At 46.4% G+C, this 22,076-nt stretch overlaps 3 protein-coding genes and 1 non-coding gene across 4 annotated transcripts; 2 read left to right on the plus strand and 2 right to left on the minus strand.

The window, feature by feature from the left end:
* Window positions 1-110: 110 nt before the first annotated feature.
* On the minus strand, window positions 111-4,923 carry Ints5 (integrator complex subunit 5). The gene is made up of 2 exons (XM_028777502.1): window positions 4,762-4,923; window positions 111-3,245 (listed from the first exon to the last, which is right to left on the minus strand). Exons 1-2 carry the CDS (start codon window positions 4,839-4,841, stop codon window positions 266-268), a joined length of 3,060 nt encoding a protein of 1,019 aa, XP_028633335.1. The 5' UTR covers window positions 4,842-4,923; the 3' UTR covers window positions 111-265.
* A 3,507-nt stretch (window positions 4,924-8,430) lies between these two features.
* Window positions 8,431-10,152, minus strand: CUNH11orf98 (chromosome unknown C11orf98 homolog). Its single transcript, XM_028777523.1, has 4 exons — window positions 10,056-10,152; window positions 9,768-9,892; window positions 8,859-8,956; window positions 8,431-8,765 (listed from the first exon to the last, which is right to left on the minus strand). Exons 1-4 carry the CDS (start codon window positions 10,092-10,094, stop codon window positions 8,656-8,658), a joined length of 372 nt encoding a protein of 123 aa, XP_028633356.1. The 5' UTR covers window positions 10,095-10,152; the 3' UTR covers window positions 8,431-8,655.
* A 183-nt stretch (window positions 10,153-10,335) lies between these two features.
* LOC114629526 lies at window positions 10,336-10,483 on the plus strand. The gene has a single exon (XR_003712682.1). It is a non-coding gene; the product is annotated as a small nucleolar RNA SNORA57 (small nucleolar RNA).
* Window positions 10,484-17,470: 6,987 nt separating this feature from the next.
* On the plus strand, window positions 17,471-18,393 carry LOC114629507 (ubiquinol-cytochrome-c reductase complex assembly factor 3). The gene is made up of 2 exons (XM_028777553.1): window positions 17,471-17,703; window positions 17,793-18,393. Exons 1-2 carry the CDS (start codon window positions 17,584-17,586, stop codon window positions 17,940-17,942), a joined length of 270 nt encoding a protein of 89 aa, XP_028633386.1. The 5' UTR covers window positions 17,471-17,583; the 3' UTR covers window positions 17,943-18,393.
* The last annotated feature ends 3,683 nt before the right edge of the window (window positions 18,394-22,076 follow it).

A 22,076-nucleotide genomic window follows, 5' to 3' on the forward strand; every position in this document is an offset into this window, starting at 1 on the left:
CTATTCCATTGGTCGAGCGCGTTTTATATTAGGAACAAGGCGTGGCTTGACGCCTCGGCCTCTGTGTTCTCAGGATTTTGGCAAATTTCTGAGTCATAGAAACACTGGACTGTTTGTCTCAACTCCGCAAATTTTATTTAGAAAAAATGGTGGGGTTTGAAAAAAGTGACACCGCTCATTACGTACAGACTTAGAAGCCTCCACCCTTCTGTAGCATCTTAGTCTCTTCTCTAAGTTTAACCTCACACAACTTGTAGAAAAAAGGTCAAGTCCCCTGCCGAAGCAGAGTGGATGGTGGAGGTGCTTGAAAACGGCCAGAGAAGAGCCCCAGGCGATCAATGTTGCGGTGGAGGACACTATGCAACACAGACAGATGTGGTCCTCCTTCACCTCCACCCTCCCTAGAAAAGTCCCGGATGAAGCGGCCACGCTCAGACTGGAAGATGAACTTCTGGGGCAAGGGCCCATGCTCCCGAAGAAAACCCCAGACACTAAGCAGCAACAGACGCACTTCAAAAGGTGCCAGTTGGCTAAATACTTCGTGCATATTACCCAGGGCTGGTGGCAAGAGGCTTCCCTCAGCCATGACAGCCACCAGGATGCAGGATGCCTCCAGATGCCAGGGGGAGTGGGTTGTATCAGGGTGTCGAGAGGCTTCCCAATGGCTCAAGAGGGCAGCCAGCAGCCCTCGCAGCAGCACGGAGCAGTAGCACAGGGCTGGGGGAGCAGCTGCTACCAGCTTCAAAAGCTCAAACAGCAGAGGTTGTTCCCGGAAGCGCCTACCAATGCGGAGATCCCGCTCCACGGTGGCTCGTGCATGATCCTCTGGGGGCCAGGCCAGCTCAGCACCAGCTGCATCAGGACACACGCTCTCCACTAAGGTCACTGCAACTGCTTTGGCTGCCTCTGGGCTCAGGGTGGGAGCCCCCCAGCAACCCTCACGCTCACTGCCCCCAGATGCGCTGCAGCAGTGCACTAGGAGGCTAACGAGGCTCTGGGTGTTATAGATCACTTCCTGATGGTTTCGAGATTGAACAATTTTAGGTGGCTTTAAGCCACGGCCAATGACTCCAGCGTGGAAAACTGACCAGATCCCTCCAGGACCCGGCACAGCTGCAGTATGCCTTCGGTTAATGTCCAACAAAGAGGCAGAAGCCAAGGGGGTTGAGACAATTGAGAGAGTATCATTGTCTCCATCCATTTCCCCTCCAAACAGTTCTGTGTTGCCGCGATGTAAGGCTCCCTCAACTAGCAGCTGTAGGACAGCCTTGAGCCCAGCTGGCGAAGTCTGAGAAAGTCGGGTAAGAAGCTGGGAGGCTGAAGCCACACCAGGAGGGCCATGCAGCCTTAGAGAAGCAAAGAAGCGGTGTACTCCGGCTCTCACTAGTCCCAAAAGTTGAGAAGGGGACAGGGCTTCTGAAGGAAAGGGACATATTGCAAGGAGGGAGGCAGCAGCTTCAGCTACTTCCTCCTCTGGGTGTAGTAGGAGAGGAGCAAGATCAGACAGGTGGGCTGAGGCAGACTCCCCAAACCGGGCCCCTAAGGCTGAAGGGCCCTCACCACCCTGCTGCTCCCACCCCACCAACAAGGCCAAATTGCGCAGAAACCGGGCTGTGAATGGAGACTGTAAAGTCCCTGCATGTACTCGAGCCAGGCAGCTTCGGAAGGCCAGGGGAAGAAGGCCAGAGAGACTAACCACTAGCCCTGCGTATAGCTGGGTTGCCAAACTCAACTCTTCAGGGCTTCTGGCTCTGCTCAGTAGATGGCCCAAGGCCTCAGGTCCACAGCTAGGTCGAGTATAGACAGACAGTAGGCCCAGGAGCTGGTGCTGCCAGAGGAAGCGCTTCCGTTCTAGCCGTAATGTCTCTCCACAGAGCTCTCCAACATGGTTTCGTAATGCATCAAGAAAGGGCACTGGACGAGGAGGTGGGGGTGGGCCCAGCACCCCTTCTCCAGGAGACCCTCCCCGATGATGAACCAGTTTTTGTAGATGTAGCAAAAGCAGCTGGATCAGCCGGTCACAGGCCTCTCTTACCGTGTCTGGCACAGCCAGGCCCTGGGTAGTAATAACTGAAGCAGGCATAGCTGTGTCCACTAAGAACTGCAGCAGGCGGTAGGCACCAGTCCCAGAGGCCTGGCTCACCAGATGCACAGCCAGGTTTAGCATGTTGTCTAGCTCTTCTCTGGGGAACCCCTGCAGGTGTTGTTGCAGCTGGCTTAGCACTGCTGGGGGCTTGAGGCAGTCCACAAGTTCTCCAGATACTGTGCCTAGCAAAGCTGGTGACATGACTGCCAGCTGCAGTAGGAAGGGAACTGTGGCCTGAAGAGAGGGCTCCCCATTCCGGCCCCCAGTACCCCCTGCCAAGCTATCATGAAACATGCGCAACAGTTCCCTCCGGATGCTGTCTCCATGGCGGGAAGCCAGGTGCCCTAGGATGCCTACAACTGAGGCAATCTTGGGTACCCGTTTTTCCCCAGGGAGGGCAGGAGATCCAGGGAAGGGGTCTGCAGAGGAGGTTTGAGAAGAGCTTCCACCACAAGCACTAGTTCCTCCTCCAGCCCCACTATGGACACAGAAGTCCTTAAGGCCACAAGAGAGGACTCGGGAGATGATGGTGCCAGGAAAAGAAGAGCCAATGTGGGCCACAACCCAGTCAAAGTGTGGGGAATGCTGGACAGAAGTGTCTAGCAAGGCATCCACACATGCATCTGGGCAGCTACCAATGAGAGCTGAGAGGCACTGCACATAGATGTCCATTAATGTGCGAGTGGCCCTGCAGCCCATCCACAGCTGCAGCAGTTCATTGAGAGAGCCAGTGGCATGGGGAACACGCTGATGCTGACCTGAATATGTGCTGCTCAACTGTCCCATGAGGTCAATGGACCAAGCACTAATCACAGGTGCCCAGGCCTTTGGGTTGGCCCGGATAAACTCACACAGCACCTGCTGCACTTCATGCACCACATCCTCTAAACCAGGTCCACCAGCAGGGACATGGGATGGTGGAGGTGGACGGAGGTGAGGTGGACCAGCCACAGGACTTTCTTCTAGGGCAGCTAGGTGGGCCCGGACACTCTCATCAAAAACACCTCTCAAGTGGTCCAACACAGCAGCCCGAGCAGGTGGCAAAGAACGGAGCAGGAGAAGACCACATCGAGCGTGTTCACGGGCTGAGAGCTGGTGGCCCAGAATAGGGTCTACACCGGTCAGGAAAGCCTTGATTTCTTGGGACAGCTCCTGAGCACTATAAGGAAGCAAAACAAAAAAAAAAAAACAAAAAAAGCGAATCAGAACACTGGGAGATATTAAGGAAGTTATATTCCTTCCATGATCTTTGGTTTATTTTTATGTAATAATAGGGTAATACATCCCTCATAAGAATTTATAAAGGTTTAGAAGCATACCCGCTCCTGGTTCACCTTGGTCATTCAAGAAATGCTATTTTTCTGCCAGTAACAATAATTATATAAATAGTAGATTATTTTTCAAATATCCACGTTCTTTTTTCTTTTTCAGTACTAGGTATAAAACCCAGGCCTTTAGACACACTAGGAACTATCCCTAAGCTACATCCCCACCCCACTTTTAAGTACTTAACCAGTACTTTTTCAGTCCTGACAACAATATGATTAGACTAGTATGATCCCATTTTACAGACAAAGAAATGAAAGTTAAGAAATCAGTATGAATATTCCAAAGAGGCAGGAGCCATTTCTAAGCTCCTAAAACAAAGTTCCCTTCTGCTAAGGTGCTGGTATATGGGAAGTACTCAATGGAAAAATGTTGAATAATTAAATATATTGAGATTCTATACCTGCTTTAACATCTTCCCAGCCCCCCTCTACAGCACAAGCTCCCTGAAATCACTCAATAGACAGAAAATCGTAACATTTCTAAAAGCTCTCCCTCCCAAATGTATGGTTTTCCATACTGTACAAGAATTCGGCCTTAACTGGTGGCACAGGCCTTCAATTCCAACACAGACAAATCTGAGTTCAAGGCTAACCTAGTATACATAATGAATTCTGAGACAGCTGTGTCTATCCATAGAGACCCTGTCTCAAAAAAGGAAGGAATGGAGGGATGGAGAGAATCCTAGTCACACTCCCATTGAATTAAACGCCTTGAATGTGTCCAGAATGTGGGTGGGGGGTGGGGGGTAATTCCCCCAGGGCACAGAATATAAGCCTTTCAATTCTCCCCCTCCCCAAATATATAAGCTCTGTCTTAGAGTCTCAGAAGGCTATGCTAAGAAAGTAAAACCCCTTTCCTCTTACTACTGTCTTTTCTGTCAAACACAACCACATTCTCTAGGTAAATAAGGTTCTGTATCATCCCTCTGATCAAAAATAAAAAGGCACCTCAAATAGAGGGCCGTATGCAAATGAAAGGCTAGGACAAATATTGAGGCTCCGAGCCTTGGTTCCCAAGACACTCTCCATGTAGTCTGAGCCTCTTCAGGGTAAAAAGGGCAAAGAGGCTGGGTTCTCAGGAGTGCTGAAGTCCCCAACGGCGGGCAAAGCAAGGCCGGCCTAAGAAGACACTGAGATCTCGGAAGAGGGCAGAACTACGTCCAGGGCAGAGCAAGCATTGCAGTCCAGAGTTTTTAGTGAGGCGGTCCCTGAGTTCCGGGAAGACGCGACCAGAATCTCTGAGAACCCTGACGCGGGTTCTCAAGGTAAGATCCAGCTTTCTGTAGAGAAGGCTGGGCATCGGCGCGGTGCCGCGCGATGAGGGGAGATACCAGGGGCTCTGACTACCTGAGAGGCGCGGGACCGTGGGTGGCGGGGGCAGGCCCGGGTGGCCCTGGGGCCCCGGGAGGGTCGCACAACGCGGACATCCCGGAGCCCTACCCGGAGCCTGAGGCGGGAGCGGCGAAGCACAGGCGACGCATGCGTGCTGACTGGAAACGCGACACTAACCAGCGACCCCGCCTCTCAGGAAAATCAGTCCGGCTAAGTCTGGAGCCCTAGTACTTTGGTTCCGCGTTGCATCGGTCACAGCGAGTAACAGGCTTGCTCTCTGCGCAACCATCTCCCCAATACTCCGGGGCTTCATGGGCATATGAAAGCTTCCAGGAAATTTACAGTGCAATCTAATTTTTTTCTAACATCGAAGTATAAACGTGCAACTCATGGATCCGACAGTTAGGACTCACACCTTGTATTCCGCGCACTAGAGTCCAACCTGGTCTACTATCCAAGATCCAGGCCAGCCAGGGCTTACATGATGAGACTGTCTCTTGCATTTTTTTTTCGAAAACAAAATTTAAAAGTACAGCCTGTTTCTCTTTTTCGTTTGCCTGCTTGTTATTTGCTTGTAGAGATAAAGTCTCATGAATTTAAACTCCTGGTTCTCCTTGCCTCTATGTCTCAGGTGCTAGGTATGCCACCACACCTAGCTTTTGCTTTTGTTTTGGAGTAAAACTTCCCAGGCTCTTCTTGGCTCAAGTGCGAATCTTCCTCCCTCAGCCTCCAGAGTAACTGAAACTAGGTGTTTACCATTTTCCTGGCTTCTTGCCCATAAAGACTTTACAATCTAAGGGAGCCCATTTGGGTTTGGATTTATCTGCCACTGTTGACAATATAATAAACTCTGAACAAGTGGCATAGCTGCCTGGAGCCTGTTTCCTCATCTGTAAAATGACCATGACTTTTCTGCCTCACATATTATAAGTTACTTTAAGTAACTTATGCAAAGTTTGTTTTGTATTTTGTATCTGTGTGGCCCTAGCTGTCCTGGAACTCTGTAGACCAGGCTGGCCTCCAACTTAAGATCCACCAGCCTCTGCCTGCTGAGTGCTGGGAGTAAGCCAGTGTCCCACCACACCCAGCATAGATTTCTTGATAGAATTCTGAATACAGAAATCCCTCTGAATAACAAGATACAGTCTAAAAGAGCTAGAGAGATGGCTCTGTGGCTGCTCTTCCAAAGGACCCACTCATATGATGGCTCACAACCATTTCTAAATCAGAGTTCCAGGGAACTGGCTGCCCTCTTCTTGGCTCCACAGCACTAGGCACACATACATGCATACATGCAGTCAAAGTCAAAATACAAATAGACATTGAAACATTTATTTTTTCTATCTTGTTTACATACTTGTGAGATAGGTACATTGTAGTAGAACTGACATGATCACTGCTATCTTGAATCAGAGAATCTAAGACTACCCCCATGAGATCCTATCAATACTCCCTTATAGAAAGTGTGTGCTAGTCATCAGCCACTGGCCTGAGATGATTCTAGCCACCATCCACCACTATGACTCCCAACCTTAGCAGTATATATAATCTTGCCCAGTTACATGTAGTCTTGGGAACTACTAGAATATTTAGGTGAAAAGCTAACTAGAGTTAACTGGAATGATTAAACTTTCCTGAGTCACCACTCATGCTAGGGTACAGCTTTTTTTTTTTTTTTTTTTTTTTTTGGTATTTCGAGACAGGGTTTCTCTGTATAGCCCTGGCTGTCCTGGAACTCACTCTGTAGACCAGACTAGCCTCGAACTCAGAAATTCACCTGCCTCTGCCTCCCAAGTGCTGGGATTAAAGGCGTGTGTCACCACTGCCCGGCGGGTGCACATTTTTTGTGATGTAACTGGCCAAGCGTCACCCATACTCTTGTTACATGGACAAAAACAGTAAATATAGCTGGGTGGTGGCAGAGGCAGTGGATCTCCCTAACTTGGAGACCAATCTAATCTACACAGCGAGTTCCAGGATAGCCAGGGTTACACAAGAGAAACACTGTCTCAAAAAAAAACAAAAACAAAAACAAAAAACAAAAAAAAAAACCAAGGCAACCAAAAAAATACGTTGATTCACCAACCTGGACTTAGATGGAATCATTATTTTATCAGTTTGAGGTAAACAGGCATTTCTGTGTCTTGCCAAGATGCTATGATATTAGTTAGTCCAAGGGTATGGTATAGTTGTATGGTTAATGAACTAAAAACGTATATAGCAAACATCTAGTAAATGTTAAAGATTTTTTAAAAATTTTATTTCTTTTTATCCTTTCATTTTTGTTTTTATCCAAGACAGGGTTTCTGTTTAGCCCTGGCTATCCTGGAACTCATTCTGTAGACCAGGCTGGCCTTCAAGTCAGAAATCTGCCTGCCTTTGCTTCCACTTCCCCAACGCCGGGATTAAAGGAGTGCACTACCACACCTCAGCTTGTTTTTATTATTTCTAAATTATATGTATATGAGCATGCCTGAGTGTGTATACATGCACTTTGAGTGCAGGTGCCCTCAGTCTAGGTCATCAGAATTCCTGGAGCTGGAGTTACCAGTGGTTGTGAGCTGTGTGACTTTAAATAAAAGCAGTCTGGAGATGGAAAGATGGCTCACCAGTTAAGAGCACTTGCTGTTCTTGTAGAGGACTGGGGTTCAATCCCAGTACCCTTAGGGTAGCTAGTTCACAACTGTCTATAATTCCAATTCCAGGGGTTCTGATGACCTATTCTAGTCTCCATGGGCATATGGTGCACATGCATCCAGGAAGGCAAAATATTCATAACAGTAAGATGAATCTTAAAAAAAAAAAAAAGTTTAAGACCAATGGTATTATACACATTCACTCCCAGCATTTGAAACAGGTAGGTGGATCTCTATGAGTTTGAGGCCAGCTTGGTTTATAGAGAGTATTGCAGGACAGCCAAGGCTACAGAAAAAACCTGTCTCAAAAATAAAGTAAAATAAAATAAGAAATTGTCTGTGGGGGTGGGAGAGATAGCTCAGTGGTTAGAAAACTTGGTGCTCTCAGAAATCCCAGGCTCAGTTCCCAGCACCCACATTGCAGTTTGCAACTATCTATAACTCCAGTTCCAGGGGAATCCAACAGCCTCTTGTGGCCTCTGAAAACACCTAGGATGCACAATGCACATACTGTACACATACTTTGAGCAAAGGGCTCAAACTATAGTTGTCTGTTGTGGATACTTAATTGAGAAGCAATAAAAAATTAACTGTGGCAAGCCTGTGTCTAATTTATTGTTTTGACATTTACTGTGTGTACGGGGGCCATGCTTGCCACAATGAGTGTGGAGGCTAGAAGACGACACTGGAGTGTCAGCTCTCCTTCACTGTTAGGGTAACAGGGATGGAGCTCAGGTTGTTAGGCTGGGGTCAAGTGCCCTGACTCCTGACCTACATCATCAGCCTCCATCTTTTTTTTGTTTGTTTGTTTGTTTTGGTTTTTTGAGACAGGGTTTCTCTGTGTAGCCCTGGCTGTCCTGGAACTCACTCTGTAGACCAGGCTGGCCTCCAACTCAGAAATCCACCTGCCTCTGCCTCCCAAGTACCACCATGCCCTTCACTACCTAGTTTCTTGTGGCCTTTGTTGCACACAATGTGTCCTGCTTCGGAAGTGTCTCCACCCACACTCAAAGGACTTTCTATATGGCGCCACACTTCATCACACATGGTAGTTAAAGCACTAAAGCTTTATTATAAAACAAGCTAACTGCTAGAGAGGGCCCTCTCCAGTGTCTCTGTGTCTCTTCCTTCCTAATATATACCTCCAGGGGAGGTCAATGGTCCATCATAGAAGAGGTGTCTGGGAGAATGAAGTATGGTAATATTTTTTTCCAAAGTCCTCCAAATCCTTCTAGGTGCTGTTGAGAATCTTCTGGTAGAAGATGTAGGAACTTTAGCTCTCATCTCCAAGATCCTCCATATCTACATCCTGGGGAGCTTTTATCTTCTTTTGTCGTTTGGGCTGTGGCTGACTAGTCCTGGTTGACTTGGAAGGGACTTCCACTGATCCAAAGGAAAAGAAAAAGGAAGCATTAAAGATAAAACCCAGGTAAAATCCAGACTTCTTTTTGTGGAACCTCTGTGCCCCTGATTTACCTTCCATGGCTGCTTTTTCTTTCTGGGCAAGTCGGATCTGCTGCAAGAGTTTCCTGCGCTTCTTCCCAGACAGCGTGATGTTGGCACGAGCACTGGACCTGAGCAACAGAGAACAACAATAATATCCAGGTTAATTTGTACCAACCTAAGCCTCAAAAGTGACCTCAGCTAAGAAAAGGTTATCTGTCTTTTGGGTTGGTTGGTTGAGAAAAGGTCTCACTCTGCAGGCCAGGCTAGCCAACAGGCAACCTTTCTGTCTCAGTCTCCTGGTACTGGAATTTAAAAGCAGGAAGCATCATGCCCAGTTTGTTTAGTTTTGTATGGTCTCTGGATTCAAATTACTTAACAGGCTCGAATATCCTCAGTGAACTCTAATACTTAAGAGATTTTTAACAGTTTACTTGATTTCAATATGTACCTCAATAGTATTAAGCCAGTAACTTAATAGTGTGCCTTTATTTCAAAAATATATCTTAATGTTGATAACTATTTGTAGGGTTGGAGACAACCTTCCTTAGTCTTTTAGGAGAATCCAAGCCTAAAAAATCCTGTGAGCAGCTGGGTGGTGGTGGTGCAGGACTTTAAATCTCAGCACTCGGGAGGCAGAGGCAAGTGGATCTCCAAGTTTAAGACCAACCTGGTCAACACAGAGTTCCAGAACAGCCAAGGCTACAAAGGAACCTGCTTGAAAAATCAAAACCAAACAAAAAACCAAACAACAATCGCAATAACAAAACCCTGTGACCAATGGTATTGGAAGAGGATACAGTTTGGGAACTAATGACTGTCAACTAATTCCTGCACAAACGTGAAAGATAACAATAAAATTGGAGAGCTTTGGGCTACTCTGAAGATAGGTAGGAAGTGGGTACAAGTGACTAACCGGAGGGGAAATAATTCCGTACTCACGCCCGCTTCTTGAGGTGGTGCCTTGTAATCAGCCCTTCGTCTATCACAGCCCCGACCACCTGGCGCTTCCGTCGCCGATCCCTGCTTAGTACCCTGCGGCGCTTGAACAACTTCTTTTTCAACTCCTGCAGATAAAAAAGATGCGCATCAATGTAAGGTTGTGCACACCCACCCGGGATCCTCCGCGCCTAACAACCCCAACCCCCAAGTGATCCTGTTTCCGGAGAAGAAAACCCTGAGAAGCGAAGAGAAAAAAAGGCCCAGTTCCCACTCCCACAGTCCAGTTACCGTCCGGGGACGATTGATCTTTCCTCCCGGAGGTCCCATTGCTACACTCGGAGGCTCGCTCCCGGAGCCGCACTTCCGCTCCACTCACAGGTTCCGCCACACACAGAAAACCCCACCCTCTGATGCCCCCGGACCAATCGTAGCTCAGAGGCGGATACCAGGCCTATATAAGGTTGTTCCGCGCTCCTTAGGGTCTTTCTAAGGGTGGCTTTCACGTAAGTCGTTCTTCTTTATTTATATGCGTGGGCATTTGGGAGTTACTAGGCCTAACTTTGTAGATCCTCCTTTTCTTGGCGGGGACCGGGCGTGCGGTCCCGTTCCCCGTAATGTACGGAGGTAGAATAAAGGGTTCCGGTCCTCTCGGCGTCATGTCTTCGGTACTTGCGGCCTCCCATTCGCGGGTTCTATCCTCAGACGCCGGAACACCTCCGTACAGAAATGTAGCTAGATCCGGCAGTCCCCTCTGGATTACTCAACTCTTTTTTTTTTTTTTTCAGGTCTACATGACGCCCCCGGACTGATAGTCAACATTTTCTTTGCTGTTTATTATTGAGCCAATAAAGTTTGGAAACCCTAAGGACCCTGTATGCGCGTCCTTTTTTTCCTGCGACTCGGAATTTGTAGAGCACATGTTGGGAGTGCGGATGACTAGTCACTAAAGATCTCTGGTGGATCTTGTGGAGGACTTTAGGTTTCCTGCTTCCCAAGGAGTGTGCCAAACGTGAGCCCGGGTGGTGGGGATACGAAAGCCTTTATGAGTATAGGAGGTGTGATATTAAAAGCATGGGAATCACCGGGCAGTGGTGGCGCACGCCTTTAATCCCAGCACTTAGGAGGCATAGACCAGCGGATTTCCTGAGTTCAAGGCAAGCCTGGTCTGCAGAGTGAGTTCCAGGACAGCCAGGGCTACACAGAGAAACCCTGTCTCAAAAAAAAAAAAAAATGGAAATCTTAGGCATCTTAAGCCTGTATTTGACTTACATGGTAAAAGGCCCAAAGTGTAACCCCAGAACTAACCTGGGGTAGCATGTACCCTTCCACACAAGCTGCCTGTCATTTAAACTGGCAGTAGACACATTTCCCACTGAGTATATTGGGAGTAAAACATCTCAATTCTGCACAGGCCTACAGCCACCCACCCTGTGGATGTTCTAGAAGTGTGCTTGTCTCCTGGGGCGGGACCCACATAAACATACAAGGAGGCCTTTGTCAACCTGTTCAGAATCTAGGAGCCCTAGTATGCTTAGGTTCCTTCCAGCTATCTAAGAATACTGTTGGCTAAGGGTAGTTTCCCTGAGGATTCATGGGCCCTCCTGTTAAGCTACCCTGCTTGGAGTAAACAGTACAACGGCTGGGCTGGGTATAGACCTTAAGCCCTTTAAGGACATTCAGTTAAATCTGAGATTGCATTCCGTTTTCAAGCACAGAGTTGGAATTTTGCCATTGCAAGAATAGCTAGCAGTTGAGAATGGAGTCCAGGTTTGCACAGTTTGTGTCCTGGTTCATAAATCTGGAGCCTAAGGGTGAAACTGGGTTACATGGCTGGGGTTAGGGAGACCTGACATTAATGGTTGGGCTCAATCCGACCACAGCACTGATGTCCTGCAGCCTAGAGTAGACCGAAGAGCTTTGAAAACACAACAATGGAGATGGAACTGAAGGAGAAAAGCAACACTTACCCCCAAAAGCACTCGGAGGTGGGAAATGGGAATATTCCATAAATCGGGTTCTATAGATGCAGGACTCTGTTGGGTCCCAAAGAGGACAGAGATTGGGAGTTTCTTGACCCTCTGTATCCTCAGGAATCCAGGCCGCATCTTCGTCTTGTTCTTGACCCCAGCCAAATCCAGGGTTAAATGTTCTTAAAGGAGATGTGGGGTCCTGTGGGATCCACGCCCAACCTGGGAGAAGAATTAGTCTATGAATGTTAAATATTCTTGATATTCTGTGTCTTGTTTAATTAATTTGAGGCAAGGTCTCTCCATGTAATCCTGATTGGCCTTTAATTCAACGTGTAACAGGTCATGCTGGCTACCATGCCCAACCCAGATAAATGTTTTAAAGATTTGTTTATTTCAGTGTGTGTAAATGTTTGCTGTATGCATGCCTGGATCAGTTTTAGAATCTGATCGCCTAGAACTGGAGTTACAGATGGTTGTGAAGTACCACATGAGTGATAGGATACAAATCTAGGGCCCTCAAAGGTGTAGCAAGTTCTCTTAGAACTGCTGAGCCTCACTGTGTGTGAGACAAGACTTTTATTCTACCTTGATATTCTACCTCTAACGCAGTACTGGAACTAGTCAGATTTCTATAAAATCCAGGCCCAGCTTGCAGGAGTAGGGTTGGTAGTTTCTGTATATATGTACTGAAGAATGCCTGTAGGTATGGAGGCCAAAGATTGACATCAAGTATTTTCCTCAATTGCTCTCACTTGATGTATGGAGGCAAGGTATCTCTGAACCCCGAGCTTGTCTATTCAGCTAGTCTAACTAGGTATCTTGCTTACTCCAGGGATCTCTGCCTCTAGAGTGAACTGTGATTGCTGGTAAGCTGTCATGCCCAACTGGTGTTTGTATGGATACCAGGGATCTGAGCAAGCACTACCTACTGAGCCATCTCTCCAGCTCTGGTTTCTCATTTAAAAAGAGAAATTGTCACCTTAATTGAGTTGTTCTGAAAACCTCTAAGGTAAAAGTGCCCTGTGACTGGTGCATAATAAATGCTCAAAAAAAAAAAATTTATAGCAACATACAGCTGTCTGTCTATTCACGTCCAAAATGTTAATTACCTCCAGATAGATAGAGGGTAATTACATCATCATCTTCCTTCCCCAGTAATGAACCATTAAAATATTATTAGACAACAGGAAGACACAAGCCAAACAAGATAAATAATTAAACCTGTCTCCAGAAAGCAAAGGAACAAAAGCAAATTAAGGCCATGGGTGAAGCTCAGTGGCTGATAGGTTACCTAACATGCAAAAGGCCTTGGTTTGTGGGGCTGGTAAAATGGCTCAGCCAGCAAAAGATCAAGTGAGCCAAGTATAAGGACGTTTATCCCTAAGACCCACGGTTGTCCTCTGACATCCAAAGGTATACATTTTTTTTTTCTTTTTGGTTTTTTGACACAGGGCCTCAATGTATAGCTCTGGTTGTTTCTCACTGTGTGGAAACTCACAGAGATCCTGCCTCTGCCTCAAACTGCTGAGATTAAAAGTGTGTACCACCATCAGCCCAGCTACACACACATTTTAAAAAATGTTTTAAAGCCCTGGGTTCAATCCTCAACAGTACAAACAGGAAAACAAAAACCAAGCAAACAAGTAGCAGAAAGAGTATCACTCCACAGGTAAGATCACTGGCAATGAGTTTAGTGTCCAGATCCCACAAGGTAGAATGAGAGAGCAAGTTCCCACAAGTTATCCTCTGACACACTATGGTGCAGGTACACCCATTCTCACAAGTAAATAAAAAATACTATGGCGCACACCTTTAATTCCAGCACTTTTGAGGCAGAGGCAGGCAGATTTCTGAGTTCAAGGCCAGCCTGGTCTACAGAGTGAGTTCCAGGATAGCCAGGGCTACACAGAGAAACCCTGTCTCGAGGATAAATAAATAAATAACATAAAATAATAAACAATACGTTTAAATTTTGGAGATACATTCTCACTATGTAGACCAGTCTAGCCTCAAACGCACAGAGACCTGCCTTGCCTCCCAAGAGTCTGGATTAAAGGCAGAAGCCACCATACCCAGCTATGTTTAAAAACAGTTCTTTTTCCAAGACAGGGTTTTTCTGTGTAGCCCTAGCTGTTCTAGAACTCCATCTGTAGACCAGACTGGCCTCAAACTCAGAGACCTCCCTACCTCTATGCAGCTCCTAAAGGAGTTATGTCATCGCAAGGCTCAGCCAAGCCTCTATCAGCCAAATCAAGTCTATGATAATGTACTTGTAGGGGCTTAGATGCCAAGGAGTCAATTTGTTGCTTTACCAAGACCATAAGTCTTTAAAAGGAAGGCCCAAGGGCTGAAACCCAAAAGGAGAAGAGGACTGACCACCGGACCCAGGATGGAAGGGAGAAGGAGTAGCAAGCCAAGGAGAGGCAGAGAACTAGTTTTTCTTGTTCTCACTGTTTCTTTCACCATTCTAATCTCTCTCTGATCTTGGCCATACTATCTCTAACTACCCCAGTGTGGTCAGTATAAAAACAGCATTCCTTCTTGAGGGCAGCACAGAGCCCCCTTTGCTGAAGGAAAAGCAGATGAGGGGATTTTTCCAGATTAGTGATGCCAATCTCTAGCTGTTTGATGTCCTTGCCAATGGCCCATTGAAATTCTGAGTAGTACAAGTCCCGAGGTCCGCATCAGGATTAGAACCTACCTCTTCCTCTTGAGTCTTTGGATTAAAAGCATGCACTATCATCACTCCCTAAAAAAATTTTTTAAAGATATATCACTCATTCCAAGATCAGAATGGCCCTCTAAACCAGAAAGGGTCCAGAGCCTGTGGCTCAGGTTTGTAATAATCTCAGATACTCAGAGGCTGAAACAAAAGATTACATGAGTTCAAGGCCAGCCTGGGTTACACAGTGAGCTCCAGGTGAGTCTGAGGGTGAGCCTGTCGCAAATAACTTAATGAATGCAATTAAAAAGACTGGAAATATAGTGAAGCAGAACAGTACCTCTCTAGGCTCTCTCTTCAGTGCTTAAATAAAAGTACAAGAAAACAAATAAGTCAGGCATGGTGTTAGAGGCTTGTAATCCCACAGTTTGGAAGGCTGAAGCAGGAAGATCTTTAGTTTGAGAACTGTTTGAATTACATAGTGAGATTTCTTTGAAAAAAAAAAAAACACAAAACATCCTAATTGTCCACTAGTGTTCATCAATGATATCAACTGCCTGGATTTCCCTCACCCAGTGAGTGTGAATGTGTGTGTGTGTGTGTGCAGTACTTATGCAGTATTAGGAATGGAACCCAGGGTTCTGTGCATGCTATTATGCACCTTATTCCTAAACCACACCACACCGCCTATTTCTAACATTCCTGGACATCTACTGTGAGTCTAAAATACCTAGATGTCAACAGCCTGAATGAATAAGCCACCACTTTCACCTGGCTCTTCACTTTGATCCTGGAAGAAAGCTTCCACATCTTCTTCTTCACCATCAGTGAGCACCAGCAACTCCTCATGTGGCCACTGGTGATCTTCCTGGTCTTCCTCATTCCCCTCTGAGGCCTCTATCACAATAGAGGGCAACCGGGGCTTTTGAGACACCTGCATGAGTACAGCATGGGTGTTGGAAACAATTCAAAGATAAGCCTGTCCCGGGACACGATATAGTAATACTCACCTCAACATCCTGATGGCCTTCATATGTGCCAGTCCCTTCTCTGTGTTTTGAAAGAGGATTGACCAACTGGGGACTTTCTGGATGCCATGAAGAGTCTGGGCTATTTCCAGACCAAGGTCCATCCTTGCTACTCCCTGGCACAAGGGCCATGACAGTGACTTTCTAAGAGTGTAGATAGTTGGATTCCAGGTGGTACCTGTGCCCAGTGCCCACACAGACTGTGCTTTAATCTTCTTTGGAGAGGGCCTCTTAATCACTGCTGAGGAAAGGATGATGACATGCTGGGAGATTATGGGCCTTCCATGGGAGGGAGAAGCCAAAGAGGAGAGACAGAGCTTTGATTCTGTTTACTCCCTGAGACACTGGGGATAGCATTCAAGGTAGGAGACAAGGGCATCTGGATTAAAGCCCTATAAATAAAGAGCTGTGGTCACGGATTTCCTAACTCCTTGTTTACTGGTTTTCTCAAGTGGATTTGGTTTGGGTTTTTGTTGTTGTTGTTTTAAATATATGTAATGTTTATTGGTATTTTCCCTGTATGAATGTCTGTGTGAGGATATCAAAAGTTCTAGATCTGGAGTGAGTTACAAACAGCTGGCATGTGGTTGCTGAGAATTGAACCCAGATCCTGTGGAAGAGCAGCTAGTACTCTCAACAGCTGAGTTATCTTTCCATTCCTGGGCCTATTTGTGTGTTATTAAATGAATATTTAAAAGCCAGGCAGCAGTGGTGCACACCTTTAATCCCAGCACTTGTGAGGCAGAGGCAGACAGATTTCTGAGTTTGAGGCCAGCCTGTTCTACAGAGTGAGGTCCAGGACAGCCAGGGCTATACAGAGAAACCCTGCCTCGAAAAACCAAAAAGAAAAAAAAATTATATGGCTTTTGCTATTTGCCAGGGACCCTTTTTATTATTTTAAATGTATTTATTTTTATGAATATAGGTGTTTTGCCTGCATGTATGTCACCTGCCATGGAGACCAGAAAAAGACATTGGATCTCTTGGGACAGGAATTACAGACGGTTGTGAGGCACCATGAGGGTGATGGGAATCAAACCAGTGCTCTTAACCACTGAGTTTTCTCTCCTAGCCTGCCAAGAACTCGGTGGTTTGTTGGTTGTTGTTTTTCAAGACAGTGTTTCACTGAGTATCTCTGACTATCCTGTAATTCACTCTGTAGACCAGGCTGGTCTTGAACTCAAGAGATCTATCTCTCTAAGCCTCCCAAGTACTGCCTGGCAGCTGAATTCTTTAAAATAGTCTACATATCAGTCAGGTGTTGGTGGTACTCCCCTTCAATTGTATCACTAGAGAAGCAGAGGTGGGCAGATCTCTGAGTCTGAGGCCAGCCTGGTCTACAAAGTGAATACCAGGACAGCCACGGCTACACAGAAAAACTCTGAAACCCAGTCTCAAAACAAACAGCCTTGGCAGTGGTGGCACATGCCTTTAACCCAGCACTTGGGAGGCAGAGACAGGCGGATTTCTGAGTTCGAGGCCAGCCTGGTCTACAGAATAGTTCCAGGATGGCCAGGGCTACACACAGAGAAACCCTGTCTCGAAAAACAAACAAACAAAAAAAAAAAAAAAAGGAAAGAAAGAGAATAAAGAAAACTGGCAATGATTTTTTTGGTTTGGTTTCTTTGTCGGGACAGGGTTTCTTTGTGTAACCCTAGCTGTCCTGGAATTCTATAGACCAGGCTAGCCCTGAACTCACTGATTCAACTGCCTCTGCCTTCCAAGGCATGCACTATCACCTCTCAGAAAAAACTAGCAAGTGTAATATCCATAGCAACCATGCACTCTTTGAAGGCAATGGTACTTAGCGCTCTTTGTTTTTTTTTTTTTAATGTGCATTGGGTTTGCTTGCACGTATGTCTGTATGAGAGTGTCAGATCTCCTAAAACTGGAGTTTCAGACAGTTGTGAGATGTGTGCGTGTGTGTGTGTGTGTGTGTGTGTGTGTATGTGTGTGTGTTACCTATTCGTGCAGCAAAAGTTGAAACACTTCTCAGGACCAGCCCTCTCTAGCCCAGCTGTTTCTCTATGATTTTAGGCCCAGCCCCTCCCTGCCTCTTGGTCGCTCTAGCCCACATAGGGAGCAGTGAGATGTCATGGCTCCCTTCTAGGCTGCGGGAGGAAGAGGAGGGCGCCTCGTTTGTAGTGTAGTCTACCATGGAGGCGGCTCGTAAAGCACTGGTAGTAGTTGCAGTGTTAGGCGCAGGAGCTGGCGTGGGTTCTATTCTGTTTGCTCTTGTGACCCCAGGAGAACTACAGAAGCAGTCAATGCTGCAGGTAGAAACAACCGGACTCCCCGAGGTGGGTGTGCGTGGGGAGAGCCCCTGTCTTTTGGCCCAGAATGCAAACATCCTTCTTGCCCGCAGGAGATGCCGGAGAGAGACTCGGGGCGCAGGGAGGAAGCGATCAGGACCAAGGAACTGGTGATGGCTACCCTGAAGGACGCCGCGGCCACAAAGGAAAATGTGGCCTGGAGGAGAAACTGGACAGTTAGCGGGGACGGCAGATCAGCGTGACACCAGAGCTCGCCCATGGTCGCGGTAACTTGTAAGGCGCCTTTCTTGGTGCTCCGGACGTGGAGTCGAGATTCAGGTGACACACCAGGACTCTCTCCAAGGCACAAGGAGCTGCGGTTGGGGGAACGCGTTTAATGAGCACATCCGGTGACAGGGTGAAACCAAAGGAACTAATAAATGCAGTTCATCCATTAAGTGGATTTCACAGCTGGACATCTAATGCTTAGAGAGCTGTGAGGGTCAGCGCAGTGGGCACGGAAGACCTAGGCAGTTGCATGGTACCCTCTCCCTGGGGAATTCTTAAATCCAATACGTTTTCTGACTAGTCAAAATGGGTCACGTGATCTAAGTTTGTTTCTGCAACTGTCGGTAAAAGACTTTTTCCTAAAGTCTGTTTTTGTCTGTGTGTGTGTGTTGAGTGAATAAAAAGTGAAAGTCGGAAGTCACAGAACACTTTGGGAAAACCATCTCTACTTATACCCTATCTGGTGTGTAGGCAAAAGCGCTTTCACCCATTGAAGCCATCTTACCTAGCCAAACTTTTCTTTTCTTTGAGACAGCAAGTCCTGTGGATAAAAGAGTGAAATCTCATGCCCACTTCCAAGTCATAGTCTTCAAATTAGAGTAGTCCTTGAATATCAGGTTTGGAGTGAATACCAACAATGTAGTGCTCTTAACCGCTGAGCCATCTCTCCAGCCCCAGAACTTCTGTCCTTTAAGCAAAGTTGGAGAAGGGTCTGTTGACTGTTTCAATGCCTCTAGTTACTTTTTACTTTGGTTCAAGGCTCTTAAGAGAAGCTGACTATTACTGGAACTGCATGTCAATCCAGATCGATAGTTCAAACATAGCATGACACACACTTATAATTTCAGTGCTCCGGAAGGTGAGGTAAGAAGATAGCAATTTTAGCCTAGTGGTGGTGGCACACTCCTTTAATCCCAGCACTCAGAGGTGGAGACATAAGCAAGTGGATTTCTGAGTTCAAGGCTAGCCTGGTCTACAGAACAGAATTCCAGGACAGCCAAGGATACACTGAGAAACCCTATCTCAAAAGAAAAAAAAAAGGGGGGGGGGGGAGAAGATAGCAAGTTCAAGACAAGCCTGGGCTCCTACACAATGAGACCACCTCAAAAGGAAATAAATAAGTAAATAACAACTACAATGGGCAGTGGTGGCGCACGCCTTTAATCCCAGCATTTGGGAGGCAGGGGCAGGCAGATTTCTGAGTTCGAGACCAGCCTGGTCTACAGAGTGAGTTCCAGGACAGCCAGGACTACACAGAGAAACCCTACCTCAAAAAACAAACAAAAAACCAAATACAACTACATGATACAAAACCTCTTTGAGCTGAGTATGGATATTGCACATCTTTAGCCTCACACTTGGGAGACAGAAGCAAGCAGGCAGATATCTGTGAGGCCAGCTTGGTCTGCATAGTACATTCCAGACCTGCCAAGGGAGTGAAACCTGGCCTCAAAAAGTAACAAACCAACGTCTCAGTCTGTCCATTAAAGGTCATAACTAGCCAGGAGGCAGTGGTGGTGCATGTCTTTAATCCTAGCACTCAGGAGGCAGAGGCAGGCAGATATCTGTGAGCTCAAGGCTAGCCTGGTGTATTAAGGGAGTTCCAGGACAGCTAAGCTTACACAGTGAAAGCCTGTCTTGAAAAAACAAACAAAAAAACGAAAAGAAACTACCTCCAAATGGGTAAAAAAGACAGCTGAAAAAAATGCAGCAATATGGGGTAGCTTCTGCCTCAGTCTCAGCACTTGGAGTCTGAGTCAGAATTTTAATGTATTCAAAGCTATAAAGTATATTTCAGGCTGTCCTGGACTAGAGTTGAGATCCTACCACAAAATTCCTACCATTCCTCGCAAAGTGCGCTGTGAATGGCTGTGGGTAAAGACACCTTAAACTAAGCCTGAAGACCTAAATCCAACCCCTGGAACCTGACTTCTGTTCATCTGACCTCCATGGGCTTAGCCGTACATTAATAGAGTGGGCCCTCATCCCCCAACTTTTCAGTATAACATTATGCTTTCAGTGTCTGAATCCAGTTACAGTATTTTTTGGAAATGTCACTGAGAGTACCAACCATGGAAGCAGGCCTGGTGGCACACAAAAGTCAAGCAAAGAAATTATAGCTGAGCCGGGCGGTGGTGGCACACACCTTTAATCCCAGCACTTGGGAGGCAGAGGCAGGTGGATTTCTGAGTTTGAGAGTTCGAGGCTAGCCTGGTCTACAGAGTGAGTTCCAGGACAGCCAGGGCTACACAGAGAAACTCTGTCTTGAAAAACCAAAAAAAAAAAAGAAAGAAATCATAGCTGAAACTACAGAGATTAACCAGGTCACAAACCTTTTCTTGGTTTGTTACTGAGGATTAAGCCCCAACACCTTGGGCATGCTAATAAACATTACTCATCGCTAAGCCACTTCTAGCCCATATACATATACATGTGGATCTATGTATGTGAAAACACATTTTTCATTGAAGGTTCTTTTTTGTGTCTGTGTGTAGCCGCCTGCAGCCACCAATCAACCAGGTTCACCTGAAAGGGGGCTGGGAACAAAAGGGAGACACAGGGCAAAAAGAGAAGAAGCCAAGACAAAGTTCTTTGATCAAGGCTCAATGCTTTAATGTTCAGCTCTCAATTTAAGGGGGAAAGCCCCGCTTGAATCCGTCCTTGTTTCAGCTGAAGATGGGTGGGATAATCCGTTCTTGGTCGAGGTCTCGGCAGGAGATGTCCCAAGGCAAGCCCAGGGGCAGTTGTTCTAAGTTCCGTGCAGCCAAGGTGGGTAACTCCACCTAGATCTTATCACTTGGTCTGTTGTGGTAAACAGGGTCTCTCAGGCCTGTTCAAGGGGCAAGGGCACATCTGTGTAGCCCAAAGTGGCTTTAAACTTGAAGTAGTCATCCCATCTCAGCCTCTCAAATGCTAGGATTACAGGCTTGTGCTACTACTACTCCTAGCTTCATTAATCTATTCTATAACTTGTAACTTTCAAGCAATTGCAACTGAAACAATTTGTAGCTAGAGATAGGACTCACCTGTTGAATAGTCAGCTAACATACACGAAATTGCAAGTTTGATTCCCCATAACTTAGAAATGGTATGCTGGTAATTCCAGCACTGGGAAGCAGCAGCAGCAGAAGCAGACCACAAGCAGGGTCCAGCATCGTAGTATACACCTTTTTAATTCCAGCTCTTGGGAGGCAGAGGCCTAGTCACCACAGAAAGTTCCAGGACAGCCAGGGCTATACATTGAGTCCCAGTCTAAAAAAAAACAGGAGGAAAAAAACAAATCAAAATTTCAAAAAGTATATGGCTGCATAGCAGGTCCAAAGTGAGTTTGGGATACATGAGTGTCTCATAAAACTTAATGTTTCTGTGGTGCAAACCCAGAAGTGAACACTGGAGTTTGTTTCAGCTGCTGGTGTCAGCTCATATTTACCCTGTGTACATAGCAAGGTGTCTGTGTAACCTTGGCTGGCCTGCCTCTGCTACCTGTGTGCCAGGATTAAAGGCATGTACCACCACAGGTTGGCCCATTTACTTTCTTTACAGGGGTGTTGTTAATGGCTGAATTGTGGCCTCTTCTCTGCCACCCAAAATAAGGACAAGTCAGCAGAGATTTGACAAGACACTAGGTTAGAGGAAAAAACTCCACAAGTCTGGCAGATAAGGTCTTGAGACATGGAGCAACATAAGCAGAGAATGGAGAAACACACCTTTAATCCCAGCTCTCAAGAGGAGGCAGGTAGATCTCCGAGTTCTAGGACAGGTAGGACTATGGAGAGGTCCTTTCTCAACAAAACAAAACTACCTTGACCTAGGCTTCCCAAGTGGGCATACAGGTTCTTATATTTGCTACCAATGTCAGTTTGGACAACACCCTGTAATTTGCCAGTCTGATCTAATGTAATACTAAATCTGATCACAACAGCCTTTATATCTTAGTATATATATGTAAAGCACTTTTGATTATGGGACTTGTAATCCCAGCAAAAGGCCAAGCAGAAACAGCAGAAGTTGAAGGGCAGCCTGAGAAATAGTTAAGACCCTACATGAAAAAGTAGAGGTATACAGCTAAGTGCTTTCTCAACAAGTTTCAAGCCCTGGGTTCAGTCCCC

This window comes from Grammomys surdaster, unplaced genomic scaffold, assembly GCF_004785775.1.
Source record: "Grammomys surdaster isolate TR1022 unplaced genomic scaffold, NIH_TR_1.0 310, whole genome shotgun sequence".
Taxonomy (NCBI): domain Eukaryota; kingdom Metazoa; phylum Chordata; class Mammalia; order Rodentia; family Muridae; genus Grammomys; species Grammomys surdaster.

Bases quoted from the DNA above. Each gene is read 5' to 3' on its own strand.
- Ints5 (XM_028777502.1), bottom strand. From the start codon at position 4,841: ATGTCCGCGTTGTGCGACCCTCCCGGGGCCCCAGGGCCACCCGGGCCT. The intron at 3,246-4,761 runs GTAGTCAGAGCC...GCTTCCTTATAG, and splicing joins CACGGTCCCGCGCCTCTCAG to TGCTCAGGAGCTGTCCCAAG.
- LOC114629507 (XM_028777553.1), top strand. From the start codon at position 17,584: ATGGAGGCGGCTCGTAAAGCACTGGTAGTAGTTGCAGTGTTAGGCGCA. The intron at 17,704-17,792 runs GTAGAAACAACC...TCTTGCCCGCAG, and splicing joins AGAAGCAGTCAATGCTGCAG to GAGATGCCGGAGAGAGACTC.
- CUNH11orf98 (XM_028777523.1), bottom strand. From the start codon at position 10,094: ATGGGACCTCCGGGAGGAAAGATCAATCGTCCCCGGACG. The intron at 9,893-10,055 runs GTAACTGGACTG...TTTTATCTGCAG, and splicing joins AGATCAATCGTCCCCGGACG to GAGTTGAAAAAGAAGTTGTT. The intron at 8,766-8,858 runs GTAAATCAGGGG...CCTTTGGATCAG, and splicing joins AGAAAAAGCAGCCATGGAAG to TGGAAGTCCCTTCCAAGTCA.